At 52.0% G+C, this 24,015-nt stretch overlaps 1 protein-coding gene across 2 annotated transcripts in view; it reads right to left on the bottom strand.

The window, feature by feature from the left end:
- Positions 1-24,015, bottom strand: part of SEMA5B (semaphorin 5B) — a 359,347-nt gene that overhangs the window by 105,537 nt on the left and 229,795 nt on the right. For both annotated transcript variants that reach the window (XM_075317013.1, XM_075317012.1), the window contains exons 7-12: positions 12,030-12,128; positions 11,170-11,383; positions 10,652-10,937; positions 8,104-8,239; positions 6,361-6,568; positions 2,819-3,026 (exon numbers count right to left, since the gene is read on the bottom strand). In XM_075317013.1, the coding sequence (XP_075173128.1) occupies positions 2,819-3,026; positions 6,361-6,568; positions 8,104-8,239; positions 10,652-10,937; positions 11,170-11,383; positions 12,030-12,128 (1,151 nt within the window). The remainder of the gene's footprint in view (positions 1-2,818; positions 3,027-6,360; positions 6,569-8,103; positions 8,240-10,651; positions 10,938-11,169; positions 11,384-12,029; positions 12,129-24,015) is intronic.

Raw genomic sequence — 24,015 nt, 5'->3', positions numbered from 1 at the left:
CAAGAGGGAGCACACCCACCGCCTGCTGTACACCCACAAGAGGGAGCACACCCACCGCCTGCTGTACACCCACAAGAGGGAGCACACCCACCGCCTGCTGTACACCCACAAGAGGGAGCACACCCACCGCCTGCTGTACACCCACAAGAGGGAGCACACCCACCACCTGCAGTACACCCACAAGAGGGAGCACACCCACCGCCTGCTGTACACCCACAAGAGGGAGCACACCCACCACCTGCTGTACACCCACAAGAGGGAGCACACCCACCGCCTGCTGTACACCCACAAGAGGGAGCACACCCACCGCCTGCTGTACACCCACAAGAGGGAGCACACCCACCGCCTGCTGTACACCCACAAGAGGGAGCACACCCACAAGAGGGAGCACACCCACAAGAGGGAGCACACCCACCGCCTGCAGTACACCCACAAGAGGGAGCACACCCACCGCCTGCTGTACACCCACAAGAGGGAGCACACCCACCGCCTGCTGTACACCCACAAGAGGGAGCACACCCACCGCCTGCTGTACACCCACAAGAGGGAGCACACCCACCGCCTGCTGTACACCCACAAGAGGGAGCACACCCACCGCCTGCTGTACACCCACAAGAGGGAGCACACCCACCGCCTGCTGTACACCCACAAGAGGGAGCACACCCACCGCCTGCTGTACACCCACAAGAGGGAGCACACCCACCGCCTGCTGTACACCCACAAGAGGGAGCACACCCACCGCCTGCTGTACACCCACAAGAGGGAGCACACCCACCGCCTGCTGTACACCCACAAGAGGGAGCACACCCACCGCCTGCAGTACACCCACAAGAGGGAGCACACCCACCGCCTGCTGTACACCCACAAGAGGGAGCACACCCACCGCCTGCTGTACACCCACAAGAGGGAGCACACCCACCGCCTGCTGTACACCCACAAGAGGGAGCACACCCACCGCCTGCTGTACACCCACAAGAGGGAGCACACCCACCGCCTGCTGTACACCCACAAGAGGGAGCACACCCACCGCCTGCTGTACACCCACAAGAGGGAGCACACCCACCGCCTGCTGTACACCCACAAGAGGGAGCACACCCACCGCCTGCTGTACACCCACCAGAGGGAGCACACCCACCGCCTGCTGTACACCCACCAGAGGGAGCACACCCACCGCCTGCTGTACACCCACAAGAGGGAGCACACCCACCACCTGCTGTACACCCACCAGAGGGAGCACACCCACCGCCTGCTGTACACCCACAAGAGGGAGCACACCCACCACCTGCTGTACACCCACCAGAGGGAGCACACCCACTGCCTGCTGTACACCCACAAGAGGGAGCACACCCACCGCCTGCTGTACACCCACAAGAGGGAGCACACCCACCGCCTGCTGTACACCCACAAGAGGGAGCACACCCACCGCCTGCTGTACACCCACAAGAGGGAGCACACCCACCGCCTGCTGTACACCCACAAGCGGGAGCACACCCACCACCTGCTGTACACCCACAAGAGGGAGCACACCCACCGCCTGCTGTACACCCACAAGAGGGAGCACACCCACCACCTGCTGTACACCCACAAGAGGGAGCACACCCACCACCTGCTGTACACCCACAAGAGGGAGCACACCCACCACCTGCTGTACACCCACCAGAGGGAGCACACCCACCGCCTGCTGTACACCCACCAGAGGGAGCACACCCACCGCCTGCTGTACACCCACCAGAGGGAGCACACCCACCACCTGCTGTACACCCACCGCTTGCTGTACACCCACAAGAGGGAGCACACCCACCGCCTGCTGTACACCCACAAGAGGGAGCACACCCACCGCCTGCTGTACACCCACAAGAGGGAGCACACCCACCGCCTGCTGTACACCCACAAGAGGGAGCACACCCACCACCTGCTGTACACCCACAAGAGGGAGCACACCCACCGCCTGCTGTACACCCACAAGAGGGAGCACACCCACCGCCTGCTGTACACCCACAAGAGGGAGCACACCCACCGCCTGCTGTACACCCACAAGAGGGAGCACACCCACCGCCTGCTGTACACCCACAAGAGGGAGCACACCCACCACCTGCTGTACACCCACAAGAGGGAGCACACCCACCGCCTGCTGTACACCCACAAGAGGGAGCACACCCACCGCCTGCTGTACACCCACAAGAGGGAGCACACCCACCACCTGCTGTACACCCACAAGAGGGAGCACACCCACCACCTGCTGTACACCCACAAGAGGGAGCACACCCACCACCTGCTGTACACCCACAAGAGGGAGCACACCCACCACCTGCTGTACACCCACCAGAGGGAGCACACCCACCGCCTGCTGTACACCCACCAGAGGGAGCACACCCACCGCCTGCTGTACACCCACAAGAGGGAGCACACCCACCGCCTGCTGTACACCCACAAGAGGGAGCACACCCACCGCCTGCTGTACACCCACAAGAGGGAGCACACCCACCGCCTGCTGTACACCCACAAGAGGGAGCACACCCACCACCTGCTGTACACCCACCAGAGGGAGCACACCCACCGCCTGCTGTACACCCACCAGAGGGAGCACACCCACCACCTGCTGTACACCCACAAGAGGGAGCACACCCACCACCTGCTGTACACCCACCAGAGGGAGCACACCCACCGCCTGCTGTACACCCACCAGAGGGAGCACACCCACCGCCTGCTGTACACTGGCTACCTGAGCCCATGTGGGGTAGAACAGCAGCAGCAACACACAGCGAAAAAAAGCCTGCAGATATACAGAGCCCATCAGACACATCCCACCATCACTTACCCCTCAGTGCGGTACATGGAGCATCGCTCCAGGGGAACCTTCAGGACACCGTTGTTGAGTCCTACGAATAGGGAGCGGTTGCTGTGCAGGATCTGCAGGCTGAGGATCGGCTGCTGCTGGCCACTCGGGAGGATGTGCATCTCCTCCAGGTAACAGCTCCGCAGGCTGCGATTGGCCGTGGACAACGCCTTGAGGATGGTGCCGCGTTCTACAGAGAAAATGGGGGACAAATCAACAGAGGCCCAAAGAAACCCAGAAATATGATGGCAGCCTGTAATCTGCAGTACTCCAGACCCACATACCTGACTACAGCCTGTAATCTGCAGTACTCCAGACCCACATACCTGACTACAGCCTGTAATCTGCAGTACTCCAGACCCACATACCTGACTACAGCCAGTAATCTGCAGTACTCCAGACCCATATACCTGACTACAGCCTGTAATCTGCAGTACTCCAGACCCACATACCTGACTACAGCCTGTAATCTGCAGTACTCCAGACCCACATACCTGACTACAGCCTGTAATCTGCAGTACTCCAGACCCACATACCTGACTACAGCCTGTAATCTGCAGTACTCCAGACCCACATACCTGACTACAGCCAGTAATCTGCAGTACTCCAGACCCATATACCTGACTACAGCCTGTAATCTGCAGTACTCCAGACCCACATACCTGACTACAGCCTGTAATCTGCAGTACTCCAGACCCACATACCTGACTACAGCCTGTAATCTGCAGTACTCCAGACCCACATACCTGACTACAGCCAGTAATCTGCAGTACTCCAGACCCACATACCTGACTACAGCCTGTAATCTGCAGTACTCCAGACCCACATACCTGACTACAGCCAGTAATCTGCAGTACTCCAGACCCACATACCTGACTACAGCCTGTAATCTGCAGTACTCCAGACCCAGACCCACATACCTGATATCAGCAACACATCCAGACTAATCACATGCTCAGGTTATACCGGCTGTACATATATAATTATAAACAGGAGATGCCCAGGTTATACCAGCTGTACATATATAATTATATACAGGAGATGCCCAGGTTATACCGGCTGTACATATATAATTATATACAGGAGATGCCCAGGTTATACCGGCTGTACATATATAATTATAAACAGGAGATGCCCAGGTTATACCAGCTGTACATATATAATTATATACAGGAGATGCCCAGGTTATACCGGCTGTACATATATAATTATATACAGGAGATGCCCAGGATATACCGGCTGTACATATATAATTATATACAGGAGATGCCCAGGTTATACCGGCTGTACATATATAATTATATACAGGAGATGCCCAGGTTATACCAGCTGTACATATATAATTATATACAGGAGATGCCCGGGTTATACCGGCTGTACATATATAATTATATACAGGAGATGCCCAGGTTATACCGGCTGTACATATATAATTATATACAGGAGATGCCCAGGTTATACCGGCTGTACATATATAATTATATACAGGAGATGCCCAGGTTATACCGACTGTACATATATATAATTATATACAGGAGATGCCCAGGTTATACCAGCTGTACATATATAATTATATACAGGAGATGCCCAGGTTATACCGGCTGTACATATATAATTATATACAGGAGATGCAGAGGTTATACCGGCTGTACATATATAATTATATACAGGAGATGCCCAGGTTATACCGGCTGTACATATATAATTATATACAGGAGATGCCCAGGTTATACCGGCTGTACATATATAATTATATACAGGAGATGCCCAGGTTATAGCGGCTGTACATATATAATTATATACAGGAGATGCCCAGGTTATACCGGCTGTACATATATAATTATATACAGGAGATGCCCAGGTTATACCGACTGTACATATATATAATTATATACAGGAGATGCCCAGGTTATACCAGCTGTACATATATAATTATATACAGGAGATGCCCAGGTTATACCGGCTGTACATATATAATTATATACAGGAGATGCCCGGCTTATACCGGCTGTACATATATAATTATATACAGGAGATGCCCAGCTTATACCGGCTGTACATATATAATTATATACAGGAGATGCCCAGGTTATACCGGCTGTACATATATAATTATATACAGGAGATGCCCAGGTTATACCGGCTGTACATATATAATTATATACAGGAGATGCCCGGCTTATACCGGCTGTACATATATAATTATATACAGGAGATGCCCGGCTTATACCGGCTGTACATATATAATTATATACAGGAGATGCCCGGGTTATACCGGCTGTACATATATAATTATATACAGGAGATGCCCGGGTTATACCAGCTGTACATATATAATTATATACAGGAGATGCCCAGGTTATACCAGCTGTACATATATAATTATATACAGGAGATGCCCAGCTTATACCGGCTGTACATATATAATTATATACAGGAGATGCCCAGGTTATACCGGCTGTACATATATAATTATATACAGGAGATGCCCGGGTTATACCGGCTGTACATATATAATTATATACAGGAGATGCCCAGGTTATACCAGCTGTACATATATCATTATATACAGGAGATGCCCGGGTTATACCGGCTGTACATATATAATTATATACAGGAGATGCCCAGGTTATACCGGCTGTACATATATAATTATATACAGGAGATGCCCAGGTTATACCGGCTGTACATATATAATTATATACAGGAGATGCCCAGGTTATACCGGCTGTACATATATAATTATATACAGGAGATGTCCAGGTTATACCGGCTGTACATATATAATTATATACAGGAGATGCCCGGGTTATACCGGCTGTACATATATAATTATATACAGGAGATGCCCAGGTTATACCGGCTGTACATATATAATTATATACAGGAGATGCCCAGGTTATACCGGCTGTACATATATAATTATATACAGGAGATGCCCAGGTTATACCGGCTGTACATATATAATTATATACAGGAGATGCCCAGGTTATACCGGCTGTACATATATAATTATATACAGGAGATGCCCGGGTTATACCGGCTGTACATATATAGCTGATAATTAGCTGGTATAACCTGGGCATCTCCTGTATATGGCTATATATACATAGCAAATAGTGGACCCTCATATGAGACAAATCAACAGAGGCCCAAAGAAATATGACGGCAGCCTGTAATCTGCAGTACTCCGCACCCATATAGCTGGTGGCAGCCTGTAATCTGCAGTACTCCGCACCCATATAGCTGGTGGCAGCCTGTAATCTGCAGTACTTTGCACCCATATAGCTGGCGGCAGCCTGTAATCTGCAGTACTCCGCACCCATATAGCTGGTGGCAGCCTGTAATCTGCAGTACTCTGCACCCATATAGCTGGTGGCAGCCTGTAATCTGCAGTACTCTGCACCCATATAACTGACGGCAGCCTGTAATCTGCAGTACTCCAGACCCCTATGAGTGATTTATGCGGTCTTGTATTTGGGGTATTTCATTTGATAGAGCGGTGATTGTCAGCAGCGACGTACCGGTCCCGATATACATGACGTGATAGAGCGTGTCCTTCCCCTGCACAATATCCACCACCAGCTTGGAGAAGCGCACGCTGTCCTGCGTCACCAGAGGGTCCACGGAGACCGGCTGCACCACGTCATTCATCAGGAAGAGGCGCTGAGCGTCCTGCAGACTGCGCTCCGTCAGGTTCTCATTGGGGCTGTCATCATTCAGGATCCCGCACTGCAAGATACCCGGGGATTAGATACACAGCTCAGCAGACAGTATCACACAAGAGAGGATTAGAAACATGGCTCAGCAGACAGTATCACACAGGAGAGGATTAGAAACACGGCTCAGCAGACAGTATCACACAGGAGAGGATTAGATACACGGCTCAGCAGACAGTATCACACAGGAGAGGATTATATACACGGCTCAGCAGACAGTATCACACAGGAGAGGATTAGATACACGGCTCAGCAGACAGTATCACACAGGAGAGGATTAGAAACATGGCTCAGCAGACAGTATCACACAGGAGAGGATTAGAAACACGGCTCAGCAGACAGTATCACACAGGAGAGGATTAGATACACGGCTCAGCAGACAGTATCACACAGGAGAGGATTAGATACACGGCTCAGCAGACAGTATCACACAGGATAGGATTAGATACACGGCTCAGCAGACAGGATCATATATAGATGGCTCAGATACACGGCTCAGCAGACAGTATCACATATAGATGGCTCAGATACACAGCTCAGCAGACAGTATCGCATATGGATGGCTCAGATACACAGCTCAGCAGACAGTATCGCATATGGATGGCTCAGATACACAGCTCAGCAGACAGTATCACATATGGATGGCTTAGATGCACAGCTCAACAGACAGTATCGCATATGGATGGCTTAGATGCACAGCTCAGCAGACAGTATCACATATGGATGGCTCAGATACACAGCTCAGCAGACAGTATCGCATATGGATGGCTCAGATACACAGCTCAGCAGACAGTATCACATATGGATGGCTTAGATGCACAGCTCAACAGACAGTATCGCATATGGATGGCTTAGATGCACAGCTCAACAGACAGTATCGCATATGGATGGCTTAGATGCACAGCTCAGCAGACAGTATCACATATTGATGGCTCAGATACACAGCTCAGCAGACAGTATCGCATATGGATGGCTTAGATGCACAGCTCAGCAGACAGTATCACATATGGATGGCTCAGATACACAGCTCAGCAGACAGTATCGCATATGGATGGCTCAGATACATAGCTCAGCAGACAGTATCGCATATGGATGGCTCAGATACACAGCTCAGCAGACAGTATCGCATATGGATGGCTTAGATGCACAGCTCAGCAGACAGTATCGCATATGGATGGCTCAGATACACAGCTCAGCAGACAGTATCGCATATGGATGGCTCAGATACACAGCTCAGCAGACAGTATCGCATATGGATGGCTTAGATGCACAGCTCAGCAGACAGTATCGCATATGGATGGCTCAGATACACAGCTCAGCAGACAGTATCGCATATGGATGGCTCAGATACACAGCTCAGCAGACAGTATCGCATATGGATGGCTTAGATGCACAGCTCAGCAGACAGTATCGCATATGGATGGCTCAGATACACAGCTCAGCAGACAGTATCACATATGGATGGATTAGATGCATGCTGTCCGGGGGTACATCTGCCTTGGATGCAGCCATGTGACCAGATTCATGGAGTCTCTTGGCCCCGCCCACCTGGAAGTTGGGGCTGGGGTTGAGCGTCGGCAGCCAGGCGGAGCGCGGGTTCTCCTGGTATCGGAAGGGGCCGTTGAAGGCCTGAGTGATGGCGCTGAGGTTGAAGGCACAAACCGCGGAGGCAGCAATGCTATTCCTGTATACAGAGACAAGAAAACCGCGATCACGGATAGAATTCTTCTCCGATCATCATCCATTGTGAACAGGTAATGGCGGGCGCGCCCCTGTAATACGCTGTGACCCCCAGAATCAGGGCACACCTCCAGAGCAGCCCCTCTCCGGTCTACACACAACATATAGTGTATTATGGGAGTTGTAGTCCGCCACAACACAATGCATTACATGACCCCAACTACACACCAAGGACTGACGGATTCCAGCTGCGACCTGCAGAATTAAGAGCGCAGCTCTGGATGTGACTGGAGTGAAGCGCAGCTGATAGAATACAAATCAACGCTATTCTATGTCATTTGCTCTTCACTTTTAGTCGTCTTCGGAGCTGACGATCTAGAACGAAGGACGACTGTAGCAGCGGGCAGAGAGCGGAGGAACACAAGGCTGAGGGGGATGAGCGACAGCTCTGAGGCTTCATAATAGTGATGCCACCTGCAGCCGCCGCTCCATGACTTCTCTACAAGTGGACGATCCACGGCGCAGCCTCCACCGTACAGTCCTCCCACCCCCGACCTCGAATAATACCCCAATCCTGCCGAATAATACCCCTGGAGCCGATCTCTCATATAGGGGGGAAACAATTGCCTCTCACAGCTGCAGTCTGTCACAATGTATCAGTGCAGGCAGTGCGTCTTCATGGCGTAATCCGTGTGTTCTTTTCATGGACAATTTCCTGAGCTGAAACACTGTAACGAGCCTTCAGCTGTGTGACAGGAAGAAATCAGAATGAGTTTTCAGCTGCTTAATGGCAACAAGAATATTTCCATCCACTGACAGCAAGCAGAGGTATTAACATGAAACCTTGCAGAACTTTCCGGAGTGACTGGACGCGCGGATCCGCTTCTCCATGGGTCACATGATCAGAGCCGCCACCGTCCATCAGGCCTAACATGCGATTAGAAAATCCCTTTAAGAATTAACCCTTAGGTTGATGGTACGAAGTGGAAAGCAGAGAGCAGCAGTCATGGATGCAGCCCCCATCTTCCACCCTAGCCCCCGGCCTTGTGTATGGCGTGTGTATGTTAATGGCCTCCGCTGGGCGGTGTGCACTAGGTGGCGGCCATGTTTCTTTCCCAGAAGGCGCTGTATGTCAGCGGCGTGCGCGGTTCTCATAACTCACAGTATTTTTACCGCCTTCACATTAACACCCGGCGCACGTCTCCGGCAGCAGCGGCCGATTCTCCCGACGCTTCACGTGTGCGGTGTATAACGAGTGCGTCGCTCCACCGCCTAAACCTGAATACATCCATTACGGCCCCCGACACAATCCTCAGATCCAGAGAATCAATGGTGGAGCGAAGCCGGAAGAGACGGATCCTCCTGTGATCCCAGCGCAGTGTGATCCTGGCACTTGTAGTCCCCCAGCACAGCTCCAGATCCTCAGATGCAGAGAATCAATGGTGGAGCGAAGCCGGAAGAGACGGATCCTCCTGTGATCCCAGCGCAGTGTGATGCTGGGACTTGTAGTCCCCCAGCACAGCTCCAGATCCTCAGATGCAGAGAATCAATGGTGGAGCGAAGCCGGAAGAGACGGATCCTCCTGTGATCCCAGCGCAGTGTGATCCTGGCACTTGTAGTCCCCCAGCACAGCTCCAGATCCTCAGATGCAGAGAATCAATGGTGGAGCGAAGCCGGAAGAGACAGATCCTCCTGTGATCCCAGCGCAGTGTGATGCTGGGACTTGTAGTCCCCCAGCACAGCTCCAGATCCTCAGATCCAGAGAATCAATGGTGGAGTGAAGCCGGAAGAGACGGATCCTCCTGTGATCCCAGCGCAGTGTGATCCTGGCACTTGTAGTCCCCCAGCACAGCTCCAGATCCTCAGATGCAGAGAATCAATGGTGGAGCGAAGCCGGAAGAGACGGATCCTCCTGTGATCCCAGCGCAGTGTGATCCTGGCACTTGTAGTCCCCCAGCACAGCTCCAGATCCTCAGATGCAGAGAATCAATGGTGGAGCGAAGCCGGAAGAGACGGATCCTCCTGTGATCGCAGCGCAGTGTGATGCTGTGACTTGTAGTCCCCCAGCACAGCTCCAGATCCTCAGATCCAGAGAATCAATGGTGGAGTGAAGCCGGAAGAGACGGATCCTCCTGTGATCGCAGCGCAGTGTGATGCTGGCACTTGTAGTCCCCCAGCACAGCTCCAGATCCTCAGATCCAGAGAATCAATGGTGGAGTGAAGCTGGAAGAGACGGATCCTCCTGTGATCGCAGCGCAGTGTGATGCTGGCACTTGTAGTCCCCCAGCACAGCTCCAGATCCTCAGATCCAGAGAATCAATGGTGGAGTGAAGCCGGAAGAGACGGATCCTCCTGTGATCCCAGCGCAGTGTGATGCTGGCACTTGTAGTCCCCCAGCACAGCGGCCAGTACTCACACATTGGTGGTGAAGACCCCGTAGATGAGGTCCTGCTCCTGCAGGAGGAAGGTGCTCTGCAGCTCGTTGTAGTAGAAGGGCACCTCTCCGGAGCGCGAGCAGTTCAGCCTCGCCTTCATGAACGTCGTCCACGTGTCCTCCAGTAAAAACCGCCCCCCGAAGTCGTTCTTACAGACCCGGGCCACGCGCGAGTACACCGTCTTCCCACAGTCGTGCTCCACCGCGTTCTCCCGGAAGAAGAAAAACGTAAACAGACCAATGTCGTAGGCGGCCACAAAGTTGGGTTCTGGGAAAGGAGAAAAAATGGTTTATGAGAGTGACTGACACATTGTAACAAACCCGCTGCAGTGTATTGCTACAGCACATGCCATATTTATTATGCATTGCTTATATAGCGCCAACATATTCCACAGCGCTTTACAGAGATTATAGTATCCACAGATGTAGCCAAGTTGTGTTACATAGGACTGCATGTCACGTGACCGGCTCAGCTCTGCTACATCTGCCCCGCCGCTCACCATTCAGCCACTTGGAGTTGTACTGTGCGGTGCGGAGCGGAGGAATGCTGCCCAGGCTGCGGTAGATGGCCGGGTCCCGTCCGGAGAAGTCTATGACGGTGGCGGCGTACAGCTCGCCGCGGGCGGTGATGACGGCGGTGGAGTTGTGACGAGGGTCGTACGGGCAGCGAGCGACTCCATTGATCTTCTCGATGACTCGGCTGATGTTCCCGACCTGAAATGCAACGTGCAAAACTGAGAGAGGACACTGCAGCAGTGAAGGGGTTAAGCAGGTACGTCAGACCCCGGTGAACCTCCATGTTTATTATTCTGTGCGGTGGACTCCAACCAGCTGTGCGCCTACAGGGGGGGGGGGGGGGGGGGGAAGAGGCCATGCAGAAGCCCAGGTGACATGTCTGCCGCTGAGTGCCAGCTCTTGTGGTTCCGCTGGCACCGCTCTCATGGCCCCCGGGGTCAGCGCTGCTCGGTCAGGACAGCCATGAACTGAATCCCCCCCATTAATAGACAACCTGAGGCCAGTACACAATGCGGGGGGCCCGAGGACTGGGGGTCTCATCGCCGCTGCCGTCCTTATCACCGATCTGTTTATAGCACATGAAGCTATGCTGAGCAGATAAATGGAAGCAGATGTGGTGCAAGTGTGGGGGGCGCATGGGGGGCTGCAAACCTAACTGGTCCCAGTGCATCGAGCTCCACAGGCTTCACTGGTCCCAGTGCACAGAGAATTCACAGCGAGGGGAGGTTTTACTAAGCAAAATGCTGGAGGGCGAGAAACAGCCAGCAGCGGAGCAGCGAGACCCCCGACAGCCCTAATGTGGGACATACGGGGGTCTCCACCCGTCACCGCGCACATCACTTACCTGGCGGCTCGTGCAGACAGGGGAGAAGGCGTTAGTCCCACAGGTGAAGACCCTCTTCCCGGTCACAATCAGGACACGGACGTAATTCTGGCATTCCTCCTACAACACAAAGACCCCGAACGTGAGAAGACGGACGCAACAATGGAGGATCCTGAAGGGACTGATATCAGCCCCTCTTATAATGCTCCAGTGCTGATATAACCCCAGACATTACATATGTGACTGATATCAGCCCCTCTTATAACGCTCCAGTGCTGATATAACCCCAGACATTACATATGTGACTGATATCAGCCCCTCTTATAATGCTCCAGTGCTGATATAACCCCAGACATTACATATGTGAGTGATATCAGCTCCTCTTATAACGCTCCAGTGCTGATATAACCCCAGACATTACATATGTGACTGATATCAGCCCCTCTTATAATGCTCCAGTGCTGATATAACCCCAGACATTACACATGTGACTGATATCCGCCCCTCTTATAATGCTCCAGTGCTGATATAACCTCCAGACATTACATATGTGACTGATATCAGCTCCTCTTATAACGCTCCAGTGCTGATATAACCCCAGACATTACATATGTGACTGATATCAGCTCCTCTTATAATGCTCCAGTGCTGATATAATCCCAGACATTACATATGTGACTGATATCAGCCCCTCTTATAATGCTCCAGTGCTGATATAACCCCCAGACATTACATATGTGACTGATATCAGCCCCTCTTATAATGCTCCAGTACTGATATAACCCCAGACATTACATATGTGACTGATATCAGCCCCTCTTATAATGCTCCAGTGCTGATATAACCCCAGACATTACATATGTGACTGATATCAGCCCCTCTTATAATGCTCCAGTGCTGATATAACCCCAGACATTACATATGTGACTGATATCAGCCCCTCTTATAACGCTCCAGTGCTGATATAACCCCAGACATTACATATGTGACTGATATCAGCTCCTCTTATAATGCTCCAGTGCTGATATAACCCCAGACATTACATATGTGAGTGATATCAGCTCCTCTTATAATGCTCCAGTGCTGATATAACCCCAGACATTACATATGTGACTGATATCAGCTCCTCTTATAATGCTCCAGTGCTGATATAACCTCCAGACATTACATATGTGACTGATATCAGCTCCTCTTATAATACTCCAGTGCTGATATAACCCCAGACATTACATATGTGACTGATATCAGCTCCTCTTATAATGCTCCAGTGCTGATATAACCCCAGACATTACATATGTGACTGATATCAGCCCCTCTTATAATGCTCCAGTGCTGATATAACCCCAGACATTACATATGTGACTGATATCATCCCCTCTTATAATGCTCCAGTGCTGATATAACCCCAGACATTACATATGTGACCGATATCAGCCCCTCTTATAACGCTCCAGTGCTGATATAACCCCAGACATTACATATGTGACTGATATCATCCCCTCTTATAATGCTCCAGTGCTGATATAACCCCAGACATTACATATGTGACTGATATCAGCCCCTCTTATAACGCTCCAGCGCTGATATAACCCCAGACATTACATATGTGACTGATATCAGCCCCTCTTATAACGCTCCAGTGCTGATATAACCTCAGACATTACATATGTGACTGATATCAGCCCCTCTTATAATGCTCCAGTGCTGATATAACCTCCAGACATTACATATGTGACTGATATCAGCCCCTCTTATAATGCTCCAGTGCTGATATAACCCCAGACATTACATATGTGACTGATATCAGCCCCTCTTATAATGCTCCAGTACTGATATAACCCCAGACATTACATATGTGACTGATATCAGCCCCTCTTATAATGCTCCAGTGCTGATATAACACCAGATATTACATATGTGAGTGATATCAGCCCCTCTTATAACGCTCCAGTGCTGATATAACCTCAGACATTATATATGTGACTGATATCAGCCCCTCTTATAATGCTCCAGTGCTGATATAACACCAGATATTACATATGTGAGTGATATCAGCCCCTCTTATAACGCTCCAGTGCTGATATAACCTCAGACATTACATATGTGACTGATATCAGCCCCTCTTATAATGCTCCAGTGCTGATATAACCCCAGACATTACATATGTGACTGATATCAGCCCCTCTTATAACGCTCCAGTGCTGATATAACCCCAGACATTACATATGTGACTGATATCAGCCCCTCTTATAACGCTCCAGTACTGATATAACCCCAGACATTACATATGTGACTGATATCAGCCCCTCTTATAACACTCCAGTACTGATATAACCCCAGACATTACATATGTGACTGATATCAGCCCCTCTTATAATGCTCCAGTGCTGATATAACCCCAGACATTACATATGTGACTGATATCAGCCCCTCTTATAACGCTCCAGTGCTGATATAACCCCAGACATTACATATGTGACTGATATCAGCCCCTCTTATAATGCTCCAGTACTGATATAACCCCAGACATTACATATGTGACTGATATCAGCCCCTCTTATAATGCTCCAGTGCTGATATAACCCCAGACATTACATATGTGACTGATATCAGCCCCTCTTATAATGCTCCAGTGCTGATATAACCCCAGACATTACATATGTGACTGATATCAGCTCCTCTTATAACATATAATGGATGGCTTTGCACTCTCTGCTTGCGGTCAGTGAATGGGAACATTCTTATTTAGAAAAAACCGTCATAAATAATTATTAAGGGATCATATACTGTAAACCGTGGAAAAAAACCTTTAAAAATTCACTTTTAATTAATTTAGATTAAAATAGATATCCCAAAATGAAAAAACATACACACATATATATACATATAGATAAATAGAAAATAGAAGATGCTTGAAAAAGGTTCAAAACAACTCAATAACCAGTTTCTATGAGGACAAAGTGCAATGGTGCTAGCGTGATTGAAGGGAGCCTGTACATTGCACTCAATAGCAGCATATGAATAAACATGTTAAAGTGCTGTGCATGTAGCAGCCAAAGATTGAAAAAAGTCTCTATCAGGCCCTGCATCAGCCGGCTCCCACCAGTGTCACATTATAATCTGATTTTTTCAATTGTCCTCATAAAAACTGGTTATTGAGTTGTTTTGAACCTTTTTCAAGCATCTTCTATGACAGCGCCTGTTTTGATATTACACCCTATTCCTGTAGAGTCATACTCACATATGTGTTAAATGATAACAGGTTCTACCCCTGACATTTAATTTAATTTTTTGCACCTTGTGTTATTTTTGACAGTGCAGAAAAACCCTGTTTGAGCACTCCTCTACTCCCAGACTAGCTGCACTTGTAACTTAGTGCAGGGCGAGGAGGGCAAGCCGACGTCTGAGCGGGGGCGCCATTACGTAGCCTCGGGTGCCGACCTCCGCAGGCTAGGCAGGGAGAAGTGTAAGGGTGCTGACCACTCCCATCTGCACTGCAGCACTTTTCTATTTATCTATATGTATATATATGTGTGTATGTTTTTTCATTTTGGGATATCTATTTTAATCTAAATTAATTAAAAGTGAATTTTTAAAGGGTTTTTTCCACGGTTTACAGAACATTCTTATTTATCAGTTTGTATGAAAGTTGCTGAAGACTGGACAAGGTCTTGTCATCTATAAAGATGCTCATTATCCGGTGATGGAGCTTTTCCTATAATATGGACGCTATCTCCCTACCTTAAGAAGCTATTTGGATTGAGGATCATTCTTCCCTGGCAAAACGTGCGTCGGGAGTTAGGGGGCTCTTTCTCCTTGGGGACATCCTGGCTACTCTGGACTTACCTACAGCACACTTTGCACTGGACACTTTAGAATTGGTACAAGGCAGTTTTAATGGGACATATCATCACGCACCAATTCTGCCTTTTAGGATCCATGTCATCCCTATATAGATGTCATTATGGGGTCTAAAGATATACAAAATGTAAAGGGATCCTCTCGCTTTACACCATTATTTTGGCACCTGTTGATGGCAACACTGTTAGTTTAATGATTACCACCACTGTGTGTTATGAATAAACTTTGATACATATTTTGATACACTAATTACTCCGTTCCTCCTATTAATTCTTCAGAGATTTCCAGGATTTCTGCTTCATTCTGCGAGTGTCGGGGCGCAAATGGCGCTGACATCAGTCGCCGCCTCCTCGTTATATTATTGGGGGGTTCGCGGTCTCAATGTTCTGAGGATTCAGACTCGGGTCGATATAAACGCTTCGCTCCCGGCGCGATCACTGCCTCAAATTCTACCTGCGCAAAACTTACCATAGGCTGAGATTGGGGGATTATTATTGCGCCGCCGCTCGTACCTGCACACGTCACACAATCTGTGCGGTACAATGCTATCGGCAGACGCCGGCCGGTGAGGGGGGGGGGGGCGAGAATCCGGACTTATTACAGCACTGAGATGAATCTCCACCACAAATGTAACACTCGCCGCTGCACCGATCCGCGGACTTTCACTGAAGAAATTGCGGAGAACACAAAGTTCTGCCCCCAGGTCCCCGCCTCATCGATGTTTGCGCCATTCTGCCCCCAGGTCACCGCCTCATCGATGTTTGCGCCATTCTGCCCCCAGGTCACCGCCTCATCGATGTTTGCGCCATTCTGCCCCCAGGTCACCGCCTCATCGATGTTTGCGCCATTCTGCCCCCAGGCACCGCCCCATCAATGTTTGCGCCATTCTGCCCCCAGGTCACCGCCTCATCGATGTTTGCGCCATTCTGCCCCCAGGCACCGCCCCATCGATGTTTGCGCCATTCTGCCCCCAGGCACCGCCCCATCGATGTTTGCGCCATTCTGCCCTCAGGTCACCGCCCCATCGATGTTTGCGCCATTCTGCCCTCAGGTCACCGCCTCATCGATCTTTGCGCCATTCTGCCCCCAGGTCACCGCCTCATCGATCTTTGCGCCATTCTGCCCCCAGGTAACCGCCTCATCGATCTTTGCGCCATTCTGCCCCCAGGTCACCGCCTCATCGATCTTTGCGCCATTCTGCCCCCAGGTGACGGCCCCATCGATGTTTGCGCCATTCTGCCCCCAGGTCACCGATTCATTGATGTTTGTGCCATTCTGCCCCCAGGTCACCGATTCATTGATGTTTGCGCCATTCTGCCCCCAGGTCACCGCCTCATCGATGTTTGCGCCATTCTGCCCCCAGGCACCACCCCATCAATGTTTGCGCCATTCTGCCCCCAGGTCACCGCCCCATTGATGTTTGCACCATTCTGCCCCCAGGCACCGCCTAATCGATGTTTGCACCATTCTGCCCCCAGGTCACCGATTCATTGATGTTTGCGCCATTCTGCCCCCAGGTCACCGCCTCATCGATGTTTGCGCCATTCTGCCCCCAGGCACCACCCCATCAATGTTTGCGCCATTCTGCCCCCAGGTCACCGCCCCATTGATGTTTGCACCATTCTGCCCCCAGGTCACCGATTCATTGATGTTTGTGCCATTCTGCCCCCAGGTCACCGATTCATTGATATTTGCGTCACTCTGCCCCCAGGTCACCGCCCCATCGATGTTTGCGCCATTCTGCCCCCAGGTCGCCGCCCCATCGATATTTGCGCCATTCTGCCCCCAGGTCACCGCCTCATCGATGTTTGCGCCATTCTGCCCCCAGGTCACTGCCCCATCGATGTTTGCGCCATTCTGCCCCCAGATCACTGCCCCATCGATGTTTGCGCCATTCTGCCCCCAGGTCACCGCCTCATCGATGTTTGCGCCATTCTGCCCCCAGGTCACCGCCTCATCGATGTTTGCGCCATTCTGCCCCCAGGCACCGCCCCATCGATGTTTGCGCCATTCTGCCCTCAGGTCACCGCCCCATCGATGTTTGCGCCATTCTGCCCTCAGGTCACCGATTCATCGATGTTTGCGTCACTCTGCCCCCAGGTCACCGATTCATCGATGTTTGCGTCACTCTGCCCCCAGGTCACCGCCCCATCGATGTTTGCGCCATTCTGCCCCCAGGTCGCCGCCCCATCGATATTTGCGCCATTCTGCCCCCAGGTCACCGCCTCATCGATGTTTGCGCCATTCTGCCCCCAGGTCACTGCCCCATCGATGTTTGCGCCATTCTGCCCCCAGATCACCGCCCCATCGATGTTTGCGCCATTCTGCCCCCAGGTCACCGCCTCATCGATGTTTGCGCCATTCTGCCCCCAGGTCACCGCCTCATCGATGTTTGCGCCATTCTGCCCCCAGGCACCGCCCCATCGATGTTTGCGCCATTCTGCCCTCAGGTCACCGCCCCATCGATGTTTGCGCCATTCTGCCCTCAGGTCACCGCCTCATCGATCTTTGCGCCATTCTGCCCCCAGGTCACCGCCTCATCGATCTTTGCGCCATTCTGCCCCCAGGTCACCGCCTCATCGATCTTTGCGCCATTCTGCCCCCAGGTCACGGCCCCATCGATGTTTGCGCCATTCTGCCCCCAGGTCACCGCCTCATCGATCTTTGCGCCATTCTGCCCCCAGGTCACGGCCCCATCGATCTTTGCGCCATTCTGCCCCCAGGTCACCGCCTCATCGATGTTTGCGCCATTCTGCCCCCAGGTCACCGATTCATTGATGTTTGTGCCATTCTGCCCCCAGGTCACCGATTCATTGATGTTTGCGCCATTCTGCCCCCAGGTCACGGCCCCATCGATCTTTGCGCCATTCTGCCCCCAGGTCACCGCCTCATCGATGTTTGCGCCATTCTGCCCCCAGGCACCACCCCATCAATGTTTGCGCCATTCTGCCCCCAGGTCACCGATACATTGATGTTTGCGCCATTCTGCCCCCAGGCACCGCCTAATCGATGTTTGCGCCATTCTGGCCCCAGGTCACCGATTCATTGATGTTTGTGCTATTCTGCCCCCAGGTCACCGATTCATTGATGTTTGCGCCATTCTGCCCCCAGGTCACCGCCTCATCGATGTTTGCGCCATTCTGCCCCCAGGCACCACCCCATCAATGTTTGCGCCATTCTGCCCCCAGGTCACCGATACATTGATGTTTGCGCCATTCTGCCCCCAGGCACCGATTCATTGATGTTTGCACCATTCTGCTCCCAGGTCACCGATTCATTGATGTTTGCGCCATTCTGCCCTCAGGTCACCACCCCATCGATGTTTGCGCCATTCTGCCCCCAGGCACCACCCCATCAATGTTTGCGCCATTCTGCCCCCAGGTCACCGATACATTGATGTTTGCGCCATTCTGCCCCCAGGCACCGATTCATTGATGTTTGCACCATTCTGCTCCCAGGTCACCGATTCATTGATGTTTGCGCCATTCTGCCCTCAGGTCACCACCCCATCGAGGTTTGCGCCATTCTGCTCCCAGGTCACCGATTCATTGATGTTTGTGCCATTCTGCCCCCAGGTCACCGCCTCATCGAGGTTTGCGCCATTCTGCCCTCAGGTCACCGCCTCATCTATGTTTGCGCCATTCTGCCCTCAGGTCACCGCCTCATCGATGTTTCCACCATTCTGCTCCCAGGTCACCGATTCATTGATGTTTGCGCCATTCTGCCCCCAGGTCACCGCCTCATCGATGTTTGCACCATTCTGCCCCCAGGCACCGATTCATTGATGTTTGCACCATTCTGCTCCCAGGTCACCGATTCAATGATGTTTGCGCCATTCTGCCCCCAGGTCACCGCCTCATCGATGTTTGCGCCATTCTGCCCCCAGGCACCGCCCCATTGATGTTTGCGCCATTCTGCTCCCAGGTCACCGCCCCATCGATGTTTGCACCATTCTGCCCCCAGGCACCGATTCATTGATGTTTGCACCATTCTGCTCCCAGGTCACCGATTCATTGATGTTTGCGCCATTCTGCCCTCAGGTCACCACCCCATCGATGTTTGCGCCATTCTGCTCCCAGGTCACCGATTCATTGATGTTTGCGCCATTCTGCCCCCAGGTCACCGATTCATTGATGTTTGTGCCATTCTGCCCCCAGGTCACCGCCTCATCGAGGTTTGCGCCATTCTGCCCTCAGGTCACCGCCTCATCGATGTTTGCGCCATTCTGCCCTCAGGTCACCGCCTCATCGATGTTTCCACCATTCTGCTCCCAGGTCACCGATTCATTGATGTTTGCGCCATTCTGCTCCCAGGTCACCGCCCCATCGATGTTTGCACCATTCTGCCCCCAGGCACCGATTCATTGATGTTTGCACCATTCTGCTCCCAGGTCACCGATTCATTGATGTTTGCGCCATTCTGCTCCCAGGTCACCGCCCCATCGATGTTTGCACCATTCTGCCCCCAGGCACCGATTCATTGATGTTTGCGCCATTCTGCTCCCAGGTCACCGATTCATTGATGTTTGTGCCATTCTGCCCCCAGGTCACCGCCTCATCGAGGTTTGCGCCATTCTGCCCTCAGGTCACCGCCTCATCGATGTTTGCGCCATTCTGCCCTCAGGTCACCGCCTCATCGATGTTTCCACCATTCTGCTCCCAGGTCACCGATTCATTGATGTTTGCGCCATTCTGCTCCCAGGTCACCGCCCCATCGATGTTTGCACCATTCTGCCCCCAGGCACCGATTCATTGATGTTTGCACCATTCTGCTCCCAGGTCACCGATTCATTGATGTTTGCGCCATTCTGCCCTCAGGTCACCACCCCATCGATGTTTGCACCATTCTGCCCCCAGGCACCGATTCATTGATGTTTGCACCATTCTGCTCCCAGGTCACCGATTCAATGATGTTTGCGCCATTCTGCCCCCAGGTCACCGCCTCATCGATGTTTGCACCATTCTGCCCCCAGGCACCGCCCCATTGATGTTTGCGCCATTCTGCCCCCAGGTCACCGATTCATTGATGTTTGCACCATTCTGCTCCCAGGTCACCGATTCAATGATGTTTGCGCCATTCTGCCCCCAGGTCACCGCCTCATCGATGTTTGCACCATTCTGCCCCCAGGCACCGCCCCATTGATGTTTGCGCCATTCTGCTCCCAGGTCACCGCTTCATCAATGTTTGCACCATTCTGCCCCCAGGCACCGATTCATTGATGTTTGCACCATTCTGCTCCCAGGTCACCGATTCATTGATGTTTGCGCCATTCTGCCCTCAGGTCACCACCCCATCGATGTTTGCGCCATTCTGCTCCCAGGTCACCGATTCATTGATGTTTGCGCCATTCTGCTCCCAGGTCACCGATTCATTGATGTTTGCGCCATTCTGCCCTCAGGTCACCACCCCATCGATGTTTGCGCCATTCTGCTCCCAGGTCACCGATTCATTGATGTTTGTGCCATTCTGCCCCCAGGTCACCGCCTCATCGAGGTTTGCGCCATTCTGCCCTCAGGTCACCGCCTCATCGATGTTTGCGCCATTCTGCCCTCAGGTCACCGCCTCATCGATGTTTCCACCATTCTGCTCCCAGGTCACCGATTCATTGATGTTTGCGCCATTCTGCTCCCAGGTCACCGCCCCATCGATGTTTGCACCATTCTGCCCCCAGGCACCGATTCATTGATGTTTGCACCATTCTGCTCCCAGGTCACCGATTCAATGATGTTTGCGCCATTCTGCCCCCAGGTCACCGCCTCATCGATGTTTGCACCATTCTGCCCCCAGGCACCGCCCCATTGATGTTTGCGCCATTCTGCCCCCAGGTCACCGATTCATTGATGTTTGCACCATTCTGCCCCCAGGTCACCGATTCATTGATGTTTGCACCATTCTGCTCCCAGGTCACCGCCTCATCGATGTTTGCACCATTCTGCCCCCAGGTCACCGATTCATTGATGTCTGCACCATTCTGCTCCCAGGTCACCGATTCATTGATGTTTGCACCATTCTGCTCCCAGGTCACCGATTCATTGATGTTTGCACCATTCTGCCCCCAGGTCACCGATTCATTGATGTTTGCCCCATTCTGCCCCCAGGTCACCGCCTCATCGATGTTTGCACCATTCTGCCCCCAGGTCACCGCCCCATCGATGTTTGCGCCATTCTGCCCCCAGGTCGCCGCCTCATCGATGTTTGCACCATTCTGCCCTCAGGTCGCTGCCCCATCGATGTTTGCGTCATTCTGCCCCCAGGTCGCCGCCCCATCGATGTTTGCACCATTCTGCCCTCAGATCGCTGCCCCATCGATGTTTGCGTCATTTTGCCCCCAGGTCACCGCCCCATCGATGTTTGCACCATTCTGCCCCCAGGTCGCCGATTCATCGATGTTTGCGCCATTCTGCCCTCAGGTCGCTGCCCCATCGATGTTTGCACCATTCTGCCCTCAGGTCGCTGCCCCATCGATGTTTGCGTCATTTTGCCCCCAGGTCACCGCCCCATCGATGTTTGCACCATTCTGCCCCCAGGTCGCCGATTCATCGATGTTTGCGCCATTCTGCCCTCAGGTCGCTGCCCCATCGATGTTTGCACCATTCTGCCCCCAGGTCACCGCCTCATCGATGTTTGCGCCATTCTGCCCCCAGGTCACCGCCCCATCGATGTTTGCGCCATTCTGCCCCCAGGTCGCCGCCCCCGTTATTGTCTGCAGGATTTTACGCTCTTCGCACTCTCTCGCCGTCACCACTGAGAGGGAGAATTTATTTTTACTGTATTTCTCGCCACTTTCCAGGGAGCGCGACAATTAAACGGTTCACCGACGCCTAAACTGTAGTCAGGCAGAACAATTAATTACCGCTCTGCCGCGCATGCCACCGCCGCGCCGACCTGTGGGTTTACAGATAGGATGCAAGGAGGCTGTATACAAGCTGACGGGCGGAGGCGATGAACGCCGGGCGCCGCTGCACATACACAATTATCGCCCAAAATTTGTGACCCACAGTAAATGGTAAAGGACCAAAATTCAGAAACCTGACTGTTCCCTAAAATATCCAAAAATTGGATTGCACTGTAATCTCTTCCCTTTGGGGTGGAAGACCCCTTTAAATAAGCTCTGTCCATCCTGATCCCTCTGGTTCATGAATGAATGATGGGCTAATATTTCAGTTGAGACTTTGCCGGAGACAGTAAAGATCTATGGGGCGACTCTAACCCTCGTCTTATTGTTCCACCCAAGTGTCCACATCAACAACCTTTACAGTAAAGCCAGAGGACTGCGGCGCTGGGAGAATCCGCGATGTGCAGTGTGAACAGGGGTGAATATCTGCCGCAGACATGAGGACGGAGGGTTTCATGGCTGGATACCGCCTGTCGCCATCATTATAGCCCCCGGACGTGGCGGCCTCCTGTGCGCTCCTAATTGTAAGTATCCAGAATCTTTGCGCCATTTCCCCGGTGATTCTCCGACCTCACTGTACAAATGAGACGTTAACTAGCGGCAGACGGACGGCAAATGGATCGCACGTCTGCCCTGTGATCACAGCGGGGCGAGCGAGTGTATAGAATGGCAGCGAATGCCCCGGCGCCACCCTGCAGTACCCGGGCAGAACCGCGCAGCCGCGTACCGCGATACCAGGCCACGCACAGAACCTGGCAGGGCGAGCGGCTCCGACACTTCTCCAGATTCCAGCTCTGCTTCCGCTCAATGAACTGAACATTCAGGATTTTCATTCAAGGCTGACAGCCTGTCCTGAGTGAATATGTCCCACAGCTGAGGGTTTGTTACAATAGCATCAGCCTGGACAATCCTCTGTGAGGGAGATCCGCAGCTGTGTATCTCACAGAAGAATAGAGCGATACACTGGAACAAAACCTCAGCGGCCAGAGCAGGGCTGGGACCGGCTGATCGGCTGTACTGACCGCAAACAGATCTAGACAACGGTGAGAAAGTAACACACGATGGAGGGAATGCATGGCGGTATTATTACCAGCGAGACCGCAATTATCGTGCCGAATGTATGCGGAAACGTGAAACTTAACAGCGACGCGCTTCGCAGGTGGGTGTGGCTAATTATGCAAATTAGCCGAACTGCCGACTGCAGTAAAGGTGAAAAGACTGAGATGTGAAGATGCGGCAAATCCACCGATC

The sequence above is a fragment of the Anomaloglossus baeobatrachus genome, chromosome 7, assembly GCF_048569485.1.
Source record: "Anomaloglossus baeobatrachus isolate aAnoBae1 chromosome 7, aAnoBae1.hap1, whole genome shotgun sequence".
NCBI lineage: Eukaryota > Metazoa > Chordata > Amphibia > Anura > Aromobatidae > Anomaloglossus > Anomaloglossus baeobatrachus.
Note: the sequence above shows the minus strand (reverse complement) of the source record. Positions and strands in the feature narration are given on the sequence as shown.